Consider the following 17,415-nt stretch of genomic DNA (forward strand, 5'->3'; position numbering starts at 1 on the left):
AATTAAAGAAATTGTTCTGCAAAATCTGGTGTTTTTTTATTCATTAAACTTCATAAAGAAATACGACAGAGTGTGCTAAATTTAACATTTTGGCGCCATTTCCATTTTTTTAGTTTAGGGGCGTCGTTTTGATTTTTGATTTAGCTATATCTACTTGCAAGTGACAGTTTTAATGAAAATAAAAAATTGTATTTTATCAAATTTTAAATGCTCAAGTAGCTAAATGTGTGGTGATAAGGTACATTTTTTTTGTGGCAACAGTGAACTGTATTTAAAATCAGGCCTTTAGAAGTGAACGCAGTGTTCGTTATGTGCAAAATGCTGCGCGCAGATATGAAAATACTTCAAGGAAATTTGAATTAAAGTCCTTCTTCTGGGGTTTATCGTGAATAAAATGCTGATTTTCTAATAAGAAGCTAAACTAAGCTAAGAAGGTAACTTGCAAATACAAATTGGTTGTACATATTTTGATTTATTTAAGGTCATATGGAAGTAAAATTACTTGAATGTTTTTGAAGTGAAAAAAATTCGGTATCCATTGTGATGCATGATTTTCGAGCCCTGCTATAATTACTCGTCATATCCATCCATTATTTGGTACCCATCAGATCTCTAAGATTGCTAAGAAAGTATATAATAGAGAAAAAATGTTTCTCTAAAAACGCTGATTATGAGTAGAGGTGCTAAAAAAAATTAATAATTGTTTAAGCATATCACACGCTTCATTGCACAAAGTGTGCATTAATAAGTCACATGGTTCCATTCCAGTGATTAACCGAAAACATTAAAAAGAAATTATAAGCAAATAGGACTGAACCAAGAATATAAAGACTAAGAATTTATATGTCGAACAAAAAAGATTAATAAAGTGATGTAATTATGATTTGAAAGAATTAAACAGAGTGAAAATATGTGTAAAATTATTGTACAGAAATTAAATTCAATTTATTCTGCATCCCATACTTCTGCTGAGTTTTCAAGATGAAGCATTTCTGCATACTTGTGTTAATAATCTTAATGCTGAATGGATTCATTGTAGAAGGCTTCAGACACAAGACAAATAGAATTATCAAGAAGCGATCCAGAGGTAGGACAATATTATAACATATTCTTCTTTTCAGTCGAGAGTTTATTTCAGAAGGATATTTCAACGCTGTTGTTTGTGACTTTGTCACCTCCCCAATAAACGTATACCCTACACGGTCACGAATTATCTTAATGCGGAAATGTTAAAGATGTAACAAAGCTTTCTCAACATGTATGTATAAGGTATTACCTCACGCACGCCCATCACATCGTGGAGAGGGCCGGAGAGGGGCAGGGAGGTATACTCCAACCCCACATTTTTGCAAAGTATGATGTAAAAAAACTACGCATTACTGCTATACACATAATGATTTAAAATTAATAATTTAATTATAATTAATAATTGTTATTAATATCTAGCCCATTTGATAATTATTTATATAGTGAACAATATTGTTACTCAAAATTGTCAAAAAATATACACTCGTTTGCTATAATTGTTCACATTTTTATACCAAAGTAAAAACAACTCTACATACTCAAAAAGTTTAGACTTTTTAGACGTCCATAAAACATGGTGGGAGGGCTCATTTGTAGGTATTCTAGAAAGTGAATTTATAAGAATTCCCTCCAAGACGTGGGGAACAAGCATGATGGGCCTCCTATGGTATGTATGGTGCTGCCACTGTCATTCCTTAGCCGAAAGATCTGTCATAAATACTTACTTACTTCAAAAGAAGGACACGAAAGAACTTTATCACAAGACGCTTTAATGGTTCTGCTAATTTAAACTTCTGTACTTCTGTATATTTTTTATGAGAAGTTCATGTTAATTAATCGAAATTGATAAGCAAGCGGGTTATGTTTTTATATATTGACCATTCGTGAATTTGTTATGAGTATGACAGCATTCTCCATGCATCTATTAAAAAACTCAAAAGTTAATTTTTGTTGATACTCGGTGATTCTTGCCTGTGAGTCACAGGCAAGAATCACAGGCAAGAATCACCTGCATAATCTGTTATGCATCTTACTTTTTTCTTCTCAGTTTCTCATGCAAGCACTTCACTCACAAACACAACAAAATCAGTAGAAGAATCTACCGCTAAATTTAACGATGATGGCGCCTCACGTAAGTCATACACAAGCATACTCGCTCCATTATGAGCTACGCCTTTTTATCTTTACTAATATCTAGAAAAGTTTGAGCGCGGTTGACAAAAATGCGGACACATGTTGCTGCATCCCCTTTTGTCATCCGTCCTCACACTAGCCATGACTGCAATGCACGAAGGCAGTCTTGCAGTGATAAATACGTTCTTCAATGCAATATTATACAAGTTTATACTTTTTAAAAGTGATAATAATATAATTCTTACACCTTTTTCATATGCACAGGAGAAACAACATATATACGCAAAAATTCCACAAATGAAAAAGCTGAAAAGAAAAATAAATTTGAAAAAGGTAAAGATCATACATACGCATGAGCATGAATTTTTACCTTAATTTACATTTTTATTCCACATATTGTATTACTGTTATTATTATTTTATTTATGCCGAATTTCATAGCTACCTTACATCGACATTTATATGTTTGTACATCTATCAGACTAGTCTTATATACTATAGCTTTCTATTTTATCAATAAACAGCGTGAACATTTAAAACGTTGCAAAGCCACAATTTGGTTTTTGTTTATATTGTGTTCCAAGTATATAAACTTGATAAACTTGTGGTTAAGTGTAAGCTCTTTCATATTAAATTAAGTTGTTGTTTTTTCGCCGGAGTTAAGCTTTAAAAAACATCCCCTTTTTGGAGCTAAAGAACGGTAAAGATTAAAAATCAACATATGATCATATAAATTTATTCTAGTTATCGCTTCTAGCTTTTTATTTTTATCTAGTGCAGCTTAGGGTGAATTAAACTAATACATGTTGACAAACAGAATTTTTTTTTTTATTTTTAGTTCAGAGGAAACAAGAACAGAAGGGAAAAGGTAACTCAGTTTTTCCTTTAATAAATATATAACATGAATTATCTTGTAGGAAGGTAGAGAAAAAAAGCGGAAAAATATAACCGACAAAGAATTAATTTTAAGTGATAGTAAATGCATTTCAGGGAAATCCATTTTTTTTGCTGATGATGTGTGTAGCGAGTGCAAAGTAAATTACAACTTTAAGTGCACTTTCAGGGAAGAAATTTTGTAGAAAAGAAAAAAAATACCTACGCTTTTTATGGATGTTATTGTAGAAAATAAAGCTGATCCCGATTCAAAAAGAAAATATAGTAACTTTCATGTCTCTGTTTTCAAAGCAAGCTATTGATTTTTGCTCTCCGCCATATTTTATATTTTTTCTCACCCGTCAAATTAAATTCCACCAATTCTGTCTCTTCGCACAATAATGTCTTCCCGCCAAATTTAACTTAAAAATTTCTAATGAAAGAAAGATTCAGTGAACTCTGGTTTTTCTTTCTCTAGATATGAGCGCTATTGTTGTCATTGGTAACAAGACACATAGGATATCTGGTCCGGTTGTTAAACAACTGCTATCCGAACTCCAGCATCAAAAAGGTCTGTTATTCTTTTAACATATATTTCTATTTAGAATGATTCTTTCAATCAGAATATAATCTACTAACCATCTAACTAGATCATCAAGTTGCCATAGCATGTCAATCTTGCCGTTGGAGATTATTGCAATGTATTAAGTTTAAGAAAACTCGTTCTGAATTAAACTACCTAATCAAGGAAAAAACGGGGATATCGGGAAAATTTTAATGGTGGGTGATTAAAATTTCTCCTGCTTAAAAGCTTGCCCGGGCTGACTAAAGTCCCGACTGGTAATTTTCTCCGAACAACTTTAACCCAACTATGAACCTTCCGAGAACATTACTAACGGCCTTTTTAATATTAAGATTTTTTTTTCCTTATGAAAACAGGTACAAAAAAGATACCAATATGTAAAACTAGCCAAAAAAGAGGGAAAAACATCCTATATAAGCTATAACAAAAAAGTTAAACTACTTTGTTTAGACCCTACAGACAGTGCAAAACAAGCCAAAACAGATCCAACAGAAGTCGGCTCATCAGGAGCTAGTAACTTAAAAAGACTTTATGCAGCCAACGAAGTTGCGGAGATCAATAAATTGCTAGGGAAACCTTTAACAGATGCAAAAGCGTTAGGTCTTATAAAGAATTTACTGTTAGATAAAGTGCACAACCATCTTGCGAAAACTATGGATATGGAAACAATGGAAGTTCTGCAACCACCTTCTAATCCAGGTAAAAACAGTGTCTTTTGCGCCAAACATGACGCATTGCCAAAAGCGTAGCCGAAAATGCCCATTTGGAGGAAAAAATTGTACATTTATGGACCTTTTATGTTTTAGGTAAATAATTAAACTTTACCTACGATGGTTAAAGTTTACTAAGTGCCTTTGATCGGAGAATTTGAAATTTTAGCCCGCTCTAAGTTTTTGAATAACAGTATGAAACTACATCAAAAGTATCAATTAATAGTGTTTAAAACAACCATGTTTAGTTTGAAGTTGATCTTTGTTGTTGATTTTTTGCTGGGACAGGGAGTGAGGTCGGGCGGGGCAAGGGTACTACGTCATGAATTACACAAAAACATAATTCTAAGTGTCAGAAATGACGTCGACAAAATGCATTGTGCGGTGTAAATGGCAAAAGAAATGGAACGCTGGAACTAAACAAAGAAAACTACCTTTCAGTAGAATGGTATGGAGTAAAATGATTATCAAGAAGCTGCATATGATATTTTTAATTAATTAATTCATTTGACCATTTCCTGACTGAAAAGCCGTTGCTTTTACACTGAATTAAATATCTGTTTCATCATCCACTTAAAGATAAAATTGGAAATCTTTCTGCATTTCTCCATTTTCATTACAACAACAATTTACAAAAATGTTTCTCTTTAAAATATCTTTTTTACGAAATTTGAAAATTTTTTCCGCCATACTCCTCCTTTGAGATTAAACAATAGCGCTTTTTAAAAAATAGCGCTTTTTAAAAAAATAAATACATGTATCTAAATTTATTTGACGGAAGAATTCTTATGGGTGAATGATAACATTAATTATTGCTAATAATACTAATACCAATACTCTTCCTGACCGGTCCTAAAGATATTTGCAGAATTTTTTCTCGTTTGTATCCAAGGTAATCTGGGCAGCTTTCCATACCCTTGCTATTTTTGTTCAAAGATTTTTGAACTGTCCCATTGAGAACTTTTTTTCAGTCATTTTATAGGGCATCAACTTTGATTTATTGCTAATTATGTTTCAATGGTATTCAGTCAATTTCTTCAATTTTATTTAGCGCCATTTGGAATCAAAGAAGGAGTTCATGGACAAGTAGAAAGTACGTTTATTACAATCTTTTTTATATTAAAAAAATAACTTAATGTTTATATAGACTAGTTGTTACCCCCATGGAAAAATCTACGGATTCGCGTATCGTTTTAATCGTGATTCAGGTATCCTCTTATTGTACATATTTAGGTATCGTTATTTCGTGCATCCTTAGCATCACCTGGTTTTGAGGCACAAAAAGATTACTTTTAAGAAATCAATTTTAAATTAAAAATTAAAAATTATTTAACTGGATTTTTAAACGTTTCTGCGGATGAATATGTTTTATGGTGAAAGTGCGTTCCGTGGTGATACATATGGCAGTAAAACCAACCCATTGATATACGCTTTTTCATAAAGGCAATAAAAGCAATAAATCTACTTACAGGATTGTAATTAGCAGGATAAATATAGTTTCATTTTTGTTTTTGTTTTTCTAAATACCAACAAGTTTTACACCATATTTGAAAGTTAAACTAATTTTACAAATATCTTTCTACATTCTGAAAGCAAATACGATTTTGCGCAATAATTAAATCAACATTTTTAACTACTTGTTTTTTCAGATAGGATTCTGTGAAACATTTGTTGCATTTCTAAGAGAGCAATTCATTTTTCTTTTTTTAGCTGCGACAGCTTCGAAGAGAAGGCAAGGTATTTGATCATTTGTGTATTTGAACATCTCTCCTGCACCATTCATATACGCATGCACAAATAAATGAGAAAATAAACACAAATGTTCAAGCCATGTCTTTTCTTGCGTCTGTAAATTTTATTTTTACAAAGTCTAACTTTTTGGTTTCAGTCATGTGCTTTTTTCTTATATGTGTTATCGATTTTATAACACTTTTATATCTCAAATTAAACGCAAACAAAATGCTTTTGTGTTTTTTTTCCTTTTTTTATTACTATCCCAAAATTAAAACAAGGAAAACAATCTTTAAAAAAGCATGCATATTACATAATATACAGCATGATATTTCCCAACAAGTGGCCAGACCTTTTGTTTCATGATTTACTATACCTACACAACGTCTCATCTATTTAACACAAACTTCTTCTTTTAACAGCATCCATTTGTCGTGATTTGGATCCAAAAGAAAAATGTCTATATCTCAAGGAACTGGGTTTGTGTGCTGAAGGTAAAAAACATCCAAGGATTCGACGACGGTGCCAACAGACATGTGCCATGTGTGATGTTTATTCACCAACTGCGCCACAATGTAGCGATTGCAATAACTGTGCTGGTTGTACAAGCCTACGTAAGTTAAAACTTCCTTTCTTAATTGACATTATTGCTGTCACAGCCAATGTTTTGTAATATTAGTAATTTAAATCATACATACATGTCACCTACTCTGCAATTCATTGTTAAAGAACCAATTATATAAAGTCTTATATATATCATGCATTTCATGCTTTTACAATGCATTTAGAATATTCTCAAGCACCACCACCCCCACCTCCGCCGCCGCCTCCACCTCCCCCACCACCTCCACCTCCACCTCCTCCCCCACCGCCTTATTATGCACATACACCCTGTCAACCAGGTTGTGCAGCCACTGGCACATGTGCACCGGGTTGTGAACATGCTAAACGACCATGTGAACCAGTTTGCGATGATGAAGAAACGCATGAACACGCCGCGCATGCCGCACACACACACGCCGCACACATTACTCATGACGCACAGATTGGGCAAACACCACATGCAGATGTAGTAGCTACTGAAGAGGACGATATTGAGCTTTTGGACCAAGGTACTACACTGCCACCTTGCAAACCAGGATGTGGAAGTAAGTAACCAACAATCTTCATATGAATGTTTTTTTTATCTTTGATGTAGGGAAATGGCAAATTGATATTCACGTACCTTATGAAGTTCTACAAGGTATATAAATATATAAAAATCTGTTGATAAGCATGTATGTAGAAATTCTTTTCTTGATTTGGAAATTTATTCCTTTTCTGTTCCAATGGGAGATGTAATAATCTTTAAACAAGCAAAGCAAGACTTGCAAAAGTCTTGTAACAAAGTAATTAAGTAAGTAGGTAATAGAAAATAAGTAACTGACAGGACAAAGTCGAGCGGTACACAACAATGAACTTATAGAGTAAAACTTCTCTATAGATGACACTATCCATCATAGAGGTGCCCAAATTTACATATTTTGCTCAACAAACCTGCTCTGGGTAAGCGGAATTAACGCAAAGTGTGTCAAAAGACTGATTTAGGGAGATTAATGTGACCAAAATCAACACATCAGGAATATTTCATTGAATATTTATTAAATTATTGACAAAATTCTTTTAACTGTTATTTTACATGGTCCATGTTAGTCGTGCATACTGTAGAGAAGCCAGTTCTAGAAAGAAGATAAATTTAAACTTTGAAATGACGCCCATTACATAGACATTTTGTTAGGAGAGCTTAATTGTCGTTTCATACGTTTCTAAGAAAAGAGTCTGTTGAAAAGAGATGTCTGTTATGAAAGATGTCCGGTATACGGAAGTTTTACTTTAAAGAACTGTTCTCGTATCTGTTTGAGTATTAAAAATGGCTGTGTATGAATGTTATCTTGGGGAATACTAAAATTGGAAAGGATGCCACAATTGCTCATTAGCATAGTCTTAGTTTTAGTAAAATTTTTTAGGTAATGGAATACCTTGTGGCAATTGTGGTAAGATGTATAATTTTTTATCGAATCTCAGTCAAGTTTCACTAAAACCTAGAATGGTGGTAACCCACCATTAACTAACATTTTTTATTTAAATTTATTTATTAATTTAGCATTGTTTTTACTCTTTTTTGAACTGTCCCAAACGGTATTTAACGTAGAAACAAGCAAACAAAAGTCACACGCAAACCAATATCATCGGCTTGTAATGATCAGGGCCAAAAATACTTAAAATGATGACGTCACACCAAGGTTTATTTTCACGCCGATCAATAACTTTTATTTTACACTGTATTGCTGCGAAGTATCATTACTTTGAAAATAATGATGTCATACCAATATTTTCTCCCAACGCCAATCTATTTCTATACTATATTGCTTCCAATAAGTTTCATTATCATAGCTTAAGCATCTTTTTAGGCTTATTTTACGTGGTTAAATCGCCCCGGATATTTGATAGCAAAAAGATAAACAATGTAAGATGATGACATTGATAATTAGAACTTTTTTCTTTTTTAGTTCCAACAAACCATCGGCAGTCCCCACTTGTACCGACACCAACCCAACATCAAACGACTCCAAATCCAGTTCTTGTGCTGAATGATAATACTCCGATACCTGGAAAAGCTGCAAAGTAAGGCTAGTTATGTTATTATATAAGTTTAAATAATATGGGTTCTTTAACCAATACTATGCCGTTCTTCATCTTTAATATGTTCTCAGTTAGTGGAAAAATATTTCAGCATGATGTGGGAATGGATGTAGACGGAAAAAAATTTCCCCGGGCGCGAAAAAGTCACGTGCTGAAAATTTGCTGCTTAGAGAAAAAAATTATGCTAAATCAATATGTGTTTTACTCACCTACTAAGAACAACTCTTGTTTTTGTGGATGAATAATTTTCCACTCAACGAGATCTCGAACGTACATGCTTAAGGTCTCGGCAGTTGGGTAAAATACTCATCCTGACAAAATAAACTAATGGTTAAACTTTATTACCACCTATAATTTGTATTCGTATGTTATTCGCATAAAGATATGTATTGCAAACTGTGCATTAAGTTGGTACAATATCTTCCCTGCTTAAATGAGCAATCTAGTGTTAGGGTGTTTTTTTAAGTGCGAAAACAATTTCATAAACTATGTCCACTTACTAAATTAATATGCAATTTTCACACTAAATTGTTATTATTTGTCATTTTTGATATCTTAGTCTTAATTCTTTAGCCTTCCCAATGCAGTACCAACGCTACACGCACATTTAACAATAAATGCTGCTGCCACGATACAGCCAGGTATGTAATAATACATAGCTTCTTTCTATTACCAGCTAGACTGTTGGAATTGTGCAACGCGTGTCAAAATGATGTGATAGTTTTATCATCAAATATCTCGACTGTGATAGGTTGAGAGGAACTAGATATACATATTTCTGATTTAGAGTGCAATTCCCAATATTTGGAGTGTGACTAAGGGGTTTTGGCAAAGTTCAAATTTTTAAAAAATAGTGGTTTGTTTATTTCATTAATTCCTGTGGAAGATAAAGGCATTGAATAGCCTAAAATACTGATAAAAATTAGCTGGAAAAAGGTGAAACTAAAGCCTTGAAACACTAAAAAAACTCACCGAAAACTATTTTGTAACTCTCAGAATATCATGCAACTCCAAAGTTAAACGGTCCATCAAAGTAAATTCATATGATTCGATTAAGGAATTTTTATTTGTTAGTTTTTAGTTAAGAAATTATTTAAAGAAACGTCAAGTGAAAATTAGAATTGAATTGAGTTGCGTTTCTCAACATACTGTTTTGTTTGAAAAAATGTAATGTTTTTTTAATTAGTTGTCTAACAACGCTTTTGAATATTATGTACATTTCATTCAAAAATTGTTTCATTCAAAGAATATTTTCCGTGATGATAAAGTAGTTATCGCACATAACTCGTTTAATATGTCAAATATTTTTACCTTTTCTTAGCTTTGGCAGATATTTTACCCGCTTGAAGGCTCGTAAAAATAGTCTTCTTTCTGCAGAATTTGAAAAACGCAAAATATACACGCCATATTGCACTTGGGAAAGTGCAATAAGCAGTAAATAGTTTTTAGTGAAAAAAGGATTTTGTATCGAAACACAGGTTTTCAATATAATATTTTTGCTATATATCATTTGTTATTTAGTCACGACAGAGGCATCTCTTTTGCGACCATCTGCAGAACCAGTTAATCCAACTGCATTAAGACCATCTGGCATGACAAGACACACTACTAAACATCTCACTACTCACTTACCAACAGTGGTTCATCGCACAACTCCTATGCGTCCAAGTCTTCCTACACGTCGGCCTGTGGTTCCGACCAGACCGATTACAAACCCTGTACATCCTAGTATACCTGTAGTAAAGACTGTACCCACTGCAGCACCATTGGGACCTATTGCTAATGCACAGCCCTCTGTGGAAGTGGTTCCACCTGCTCCTCCAGTGCCTCCTGTTCCTGCAGCAGAGGATGAAGTTGTAGAAGCAAATAGACTTCCAGCTATGCCTCCAGGTTCAGTTGATCCAGGTAAACTCATTTTTTATTGTCTCATTCACTAAGCTATAGAGTAAAGCTGTTGATAATGAAAGTTGTGAAACAAAAAGCAATATTTCTATTCTGTTGTAGTAGAGAATTTTTAAATTCCATATACCGTTAATCGTTTTTTCTTCTTTAGTATTTGATGCTGTTGGAAAGTGCCAGCTTCCATTAGACATTGGTATTGCAATTGATACTTCTGCAGCTACTGTGCCACATTGGCAACAAATTCAACAATTTACAAGAAATTTAATTGACAAATTTGAAATGGGAGGAGTATCTCGTATTGGAATAATTACTTTTGATACTTTGGCAAAAGTTCCAGTTCACTTAGGAACCTATAACGATGCAAATACTTTAAAACAACATCTAAATAAATTACAAGCAGATCCATATGGTCGCCGAAGAACGGATTCAGCTTTAGATGCAGCTAAGGATAAATTATTTGTATCTGGAAGACCTGGTGTACCAAAGATTTTATTTTTGCTAGAACACGGAAGAATAAATGGTTAGAGTTACTATTTTTATCTTGTTTGTTATTTTAATTTCTTTTTTTATTTCATTCGGCTGTTGTTCTATTGTTGCTAATAGTATTGTTGTTTTTGTTGTTTTTGTTTTTTCTAATGTTTTGGTGGCTGTCGGCATCATTCCTGTTTTGTTATTGTTAATAATTTTCCTAGGTGGCGATCCCTCGGTAAACTGGGCTCAAATGCTATCAGAACCAGCTCAAAGGTTGCGAGATATGGGTGTAAATGTCTTTGCCGTTGGAGCAACACCGATAGCCACGTTAGAAGAGCTAAAAACCATTTCATCTAGCGAAGATGACACACATGCAATAGGGTTGCCAAATTATACGCATCTTCCAGCAGTTGTTGAACAGCTTGCCGCCAAGGCTTGCCAATTAGCAGGTATAGTTAGAAGAAGTCGACGGCCTAAGGTGCCATAAATGTAACATATATATATTTTTAACGTACATAACACATACGCAGCTAATTCACCGTCACATTCAACTAACAACATTATTAACCTAATCAAAGTCAAAATTATATATTTGAAGTGAAAATCCTTAATCTAAAATCCAAAATTTAAAATTGTACAGGGAAAAATATATATACTTTCAAATTTTCTTTGGCAAAATTTTATTTTAAAAACAGATCTTTGAAAATCTATAATGCTTTGTAAATATTTTAGGTGCGGTGGTCGGTGCAAGGGAATGTAGGAATTGTAAGACTTGCCCAACTTGCAGGCATCGTAAAAAACGCATAAAATTTATGCATCATATTCGCCGTCAGTAAACAAGCATGCATGCTAATAAAAAAATGTTTTGTTCTGACCTTTTAAGTTACGAAATAAAATTAAACGATTTTTGCTACGCTCTTAGAAGACAAATTAGTTGATAAACTTTTAAATTTTAAATTCGTTTTAATTAATCCAACATTGCACGTCATGGTTTATCTTTGCATAACATTGCTATATATATTTTACATAGTTTTACAAACATTGCATGCATCTCTCTTATATGGGAAATGTTTCTTAGCTCATTTTTGTTTACACTCGTACAGAGAAAAAGTACACGGATAATCTTACTGAGGAAAGCTTTTAAATTGCCAAAAAACAAATCAGGGCTGAGATACATTATATAGGTATTCAAATGGATGTAAATTTATCACGCATTTTTTTGCAGAAAAAATATATTGAAAAGTTTAACATCACTGTCTGTTGTTTTTTTTTGTTTTGTTTTTTTATCAACAAACATGGGCTAAGAAACATTTGAACTACCAGGCATAACATTTAAACAACATCAAACTGCATGTTCGGTGTTTCTTAGTCCGTGGTTGGAAGTTTCGTTGTTACAAGATAATTATTTATCTTTAACAGGCAACGTTTTTATAATGTAGGACATGTAATAACAAACGTCTTACTAGGAACGAGAAAATGAGTTTCCATTTTGTAGATTAAGCACGAATCTAAACGTACAAGTCAATAGGATTTGTCATGCATCAAGATTCAATTATTTCTCGACATCTAACTTAAGATGTCATAATTTTGCACAATTAGCTAAACTTTCAAGGCTTATATCTCGGAAACCAATGAACATTTTGCCAAAAGGGAAAAAGATTTATCGACAACTGAAGCTTTACTGGAGGCGAAAGAGGATAGACAGCTCAGTATCCCTCTATAAAGTATAAGTGATGTGCATTACAGGATGTTGTAATTGAACACTGTCTTACTTAGGCCAATCTTTTCCACCTTTTCTTCTATTGTGCCGATTATAAAAGATATCTATTTGTGTAACGGTTAGTCACCTAACAATAATGCAACTCTTAAGGTACACTTTATTTTCCAACAAATATACCAGCACAACAAACACCACCACCAGTGACGACGCAGCTAAAGAAAATGGTGACGAATGCGCGTATTCCTCTTGGTAAGATAACCTACTATCGTCTAACATTAGGCAAAAATTGTGTTTTTTTCTAGGAAAAGTAGTAACAAGAAGGAACTCTTAGCTCTTGCCAATATTTTTAAGACATTGATAATGGGGATGAGGGAAAAAATAAGAAATATGAACTGTTTATCGTTTTTGTTTGTCACTTATCGTAAAAATGTAGCGTTGAAAAGGTTTATTAAAAAGGCTAAACGGAAACAATTGATATAAATGACCCTCAATTCGTTGATTACCGGACACTTTTTAGGTGTGTCAATTTTTATGCTTATAATACTTTGTAATTCTGGAAACCCAAGGATGAGGGACATGAGGGACCTGAGAAGGTTAGATAGGATTGAATTAAACAGATTGGAATATGATTGCTTGTAGTATATCTATCGTTGGTTTTTTAATGAGGAATTGTATGCCTACTAACAACTACCTCTAAAATATTGTCACAGTAAAGTAAACTGACATATTATTGTATATATATATTTATATATAAATGCTTAAGGTATCTAACGATATAACTCCTTAAGGTACACCGCATTCCCCAACAAATATACCAGTACGATTAACACCAGCACTCGTGACTACACAGCTGAAAAAAATGGCGACGAATACACATGGTCCGTATGGTAAGATACGTGTTCTAGCGTCTGTCTGAAAAAATAGATACCTCATAAGAGAAAAACTTGTCCAGGAAAAATGACGAAATTTTAGACCAATGACGATAATTTTTCTCAACGACTAATGTTTCTGATCATATTTTTCTTGGCAAATAATTTTCCTTTATAATATTTTTGGTATATTTCGAAGCCTAAATTTTGTTTTTGCTTCACTAATTAACAAAGTAATATCGTTCCCTTAATAAATAATAGTAATAGATAGAATAAGAAAGAAAAAAAGAATTAAGTAAAAATGCAATCTTACATTTCTCCGACAAAGTTTTTTTCTCGCGAAATTTTTCTAAGCAGAGGGATACAGAAGTCTTGATTCTTGTTTAAATAGTCTGGAATCTTGTCAAGTTTTATTGTCACATTACTTTTAAATTGGAAGATACAGTGATTGAGAATATGTTGATGAGAAAGAACAGGTTTAAGCAGAAGTAAAGACTCAACATATGTATTGTCGATTTGTAAAATTTAGATAAAATTCTAGTTCTTGCAGATATCTGATGTCTCATTTATTCTCTGAGTTAGGTTGTCCCGTAAACTATGCAAAGCTTGGTTGTTATAACGACGATCAAAACAACCCTCGTCCATTACCAGAGCAACTAGTCAATGACAGAGGTGCAACGTTCCCACATTACAGTGGGTCACCTATCAATTGGGACCACTGGGCAACTTATCTGCCGAAATTCGTATGCCGCTGCGCTATGTTGGCGAAGAAAAAAGGATATAAAATATTTGGGATTCAGTTTTTCGGTAAGATGTTACATGCAAATGTAATTTGAATACCTTTTTAAAATTGCAATTAGAAATAAAAAAAGTGAGTTTTGAAGCCTGATTGAGAATCTTGTATTCACTTAGCTTTTGCCAGTATGGCTATGTTTCCTAAGGAAAAACAATTCCTCTCCTTCTTTTAATAAAAGAAGGTTCTAAGAGAAAACTCACAATTTAAAGAGTGATAAGTTTTTATTCTTTTTTACGTGCATATATAGCTGCATGCTGGTCCGGTCCAGCTTCTGAACAAACGTATATGGAGGATGGTGAAGGTGATCCAGACATGTGCATATCTACAAGTTCTCGGAAGTGTGAAGCTACAGATTCTGTTTGCGCGGGCAAACAAGAAACAAACTTTGTGTACTCGTTGGAAGCTGAAGCAAAGAGGTTGGCCTACTGTTTCTCTACTCTGTGCTTGTAACTTGAATTCATTGATCGGTGTTTGAAATTCACCATATCACTAACCGCGTCCATCAAAAGAAGATGCTAAAGCAGCGGATCACTTATAGAAATTTTTGTGTAGAAATAACTTTTATCACACCTTCACAAAATGGGGTTTTATTCGTTATCAATCGAAAGGTTGTTCGCAAAAACTAGGCGATCAAAATTCGAATTACAAACATTTCATATAGTATTTTTTTAAAAAAATTGCGACGAATTTGTTTTATGTAGACGTCTTCACAGGACTGGTATTACATGAGTTCTATCAATCAGCATTAATCCCTGCAGCATGAAGAAACTGATAAAAATGTGTTTTGTACCAAAAACTAAACAAAATTCACTATTTAATCATCTAACAACTTCTAAGTGTACGCGTTTTTTAAGCTCTAGATTGATTTATTTTTAGAAGCAACATTCCTCGCCATCCATATTATCATCACAAGAGACATTCTCATAAGAAAAGAGCGCCCAAGAAATATAAACCTGCAGTATATCTAACCTAGGTAACATGTTCTGGCAGAGATTACCAATGGAAAATAGGACAAGCTGCTTGCATTGATGAACCGTAAGATTGTGGAAAATAAGCAGACCACAAAAGAAGGACATTCATGAAGAATAACGGTCTTGGATTGTACTGCTTGAAATAAAAACTTGTGGTGAACAAACCTCACCCTAACGAATAAAACAATTACTTGTATATTTGTTGATATCGTCTTATACTGTGCATTTAATATACAACATTGCAACGTATTTTTTTAACAGTATCAGCATTTTCTCTGCTTTTTCATTTTTACGGTGGTAAAGAGAATCACGCGGAGTCTCAAGCAAGGCGCCACTTCTGACGCATTAAATTCGTGCTGTGAAGATCATACGTTCAACAGTTCAAAAGTAACCAGTAGAAAAGAAAAAATATTCTCTATAGCTATAATATACAATTTCCATGCTAACTTAAGTTTTTCTTTTAAGCCAGAACTCCAGTTCGCATAGACGATTTTTGACTGTCGGAAGAGTAATATAAAAGTACGTACGCTTTAGCCAAATTCTTATCCTTTCTTCTATATTTCTGCGCACTCAAATCTCTTCCCTTGAGAATGTAGCTAGCTATGCACAATTTCAGTGAATCCAAAATGATTTTTTTGTACTAACGTTAGAAGGTCTGTTATATCGTTCTTTGTTCTATTTTAATTATCATACCATCCCACCTTCCGTTTCTTTCACAGTTTCTTAGAATATAATGAAGCACTTTTTTGAGAAAGGTATAGCACATCAGCAATTTTTCACCGCAAGAAGAGACGAAAATGTAACGTTTGTACAACGGAAAGACTAGAAGGAAGACATCAAACTTATAAAATTTGTCTTCCCTAATCATATCTGTAACAACGTTTGCACCCCTGACGTAAAAATATAGAAAAAAGGCTCCGGACGTAAAATCGCTTATGCACAAAGATATTTTGTATTTTGAGGGTGAAAATATTTTATAATACGAAGTAAAAACATTCGCGGAGATGATGTAGTCGTAGCGCTGTTAAGTTGTAATGATAAGGCTGCAGGTTCAATTTGAATGTAGTGTTGTCTGCCCATCTGGAGCCATCTACTAACTGCGAAATGGCTTGTGTGGTTGGCAAGCAAGTTAGAGCAATGCTTTACATATCTCCGGCGGGAAATGCAACACAGGTACAGTGAGAGGAGAAGGAAGCCAACCGCGAAAATAGAATGCCCAAGGACGTTAAAACTTCCCGTTAATTACTAGCATACTCAACATTTGTTTAAAACGGGGAAAAATCTTTAAATTACAATCGGCTTATATTCTGGTGGTCTATCATGACCAGTGTAATGTAAAAGTATATAAAAACATTATCCCACTTACAAGTGCTGATTTCTGCAATAAATTTTGCGGCGGTGGGTCCTCATTTAGAAAAAAAATGCCAAGGCAAAGTTTGGAAATATTTTGTTGAGTAGCTAGTCAGCTATATACACATGTTTCAGGATTTTACCTTTACTAATAATTGTTGTTGTCTGATTGCGTTACAAAAAAACATCCTCCGTAATTAAACAGCTGTCATTTGCTTGAACGTTAGGGTTATAATACGTTAACTGTAAAGCTTACCTCCCGCGAAAGAAAATAATAAAATAAAACACCTTTAAAAGTTGTCTAGGAATATTTTTATTTCTTTAAAAAGGCTTTTTTGGTTTTCGAGATAGCTTTTAAAAGCTTCGCTAATTATGCGAAATTATGACATTATGCACCGGCTCTAAAACATGTAATCGCTGTTATCCAGCATGATTATAGTAACAAAATACTAAAATTATTGTAACCTTTTAAAAAACGCCAAATTGAATGACCAAATTCTAACCTTTAAACTGTTAAAAAAGACATCTCATGCAGATTCGTGATGTAACCATATTTAGTTAAGCTTTTAAAGCGGCTACAAAACGGTTGTTGGTTTTC

At 33.5% G+C, this 17,415-nt stretch overlaps 1 protein-coding gene across 4 annotated transcripts; it reads left to right on the forward strand.

The window, feature by feature from the left end:
* Positions 1-819: 819 nt before the first annotated feature.
* Positions 820-15,707, forward strand: LOC130635596 (uncharacterized). Of its 4 annotated transcripts, XM_057444960.1 has the most exons (21): positions 830-1,087; positions 2,075-2,158; positions 2,425-2,493; positions 2,998-3,027; positions 3,511-3,603; positions 4,066-4,314; positions 5,377-5,418; positions 6,036-6,062; positions 6,479-6,670; positions 7,255-7,299; positions 8,063-8,089; positions 8,606-8,720; positions 9,312-9,379; positions 10,260-10,643; positions 10,792-11,160; positions 11,333-11,560; positions 12,982-13,080; positions 13,620-13,718; positions 14,283-14,507; positions 14,744-14,912; positions 15,373-15,694. In XM_057444960.1, the coding sequence occupies exons 1-21, from the start codon at positions 982-984 to the stop codon at positions 15,467-15,469; spliced, it is 2,817 nt and encodes a 938-aa protein (XP_057300943.1). In that variant the 5' UTR covers positions 830-981; the 3' UTR covers positions 15,470-15,694. The 4 variants fall into 4 exon arrangements, with proteins under 4 accessions (XP_057300945.1, XP_057300943.1, XP_057300944.1 ...); XM_057444961.1 differs by lacking the exon at positions 6,036-6,062 and having other exon boundaries at positions 15,373-15,693; XM_057444962.1 differs by lacking the exons at positions 7,255-7,299; positions 8,063-8,089 and having other exon boundaries at positions 820-1,087; positions 15,373-15,707.
* The last annotated feature ends 1,708 nt before the right edge of the window (positions 15,708-17,415 follow it).

Source organism: Hydractinia symbiolongicarpus, chromosome 3 (genome assembly GCF_029227915.1).
Source record: "Hydractinia symbiolongicarpus strain clone_291-10 chromosome 3, HSymV2.1, whole genome shotgun sequence".
Lineage (NCBI taxonomy): Eukaryota > Metazoa > Cnidaria > Hydrozoa > Anthoathecata > Hydractiniidae > Hydractinia > Hydractinia symbiolongicarpus.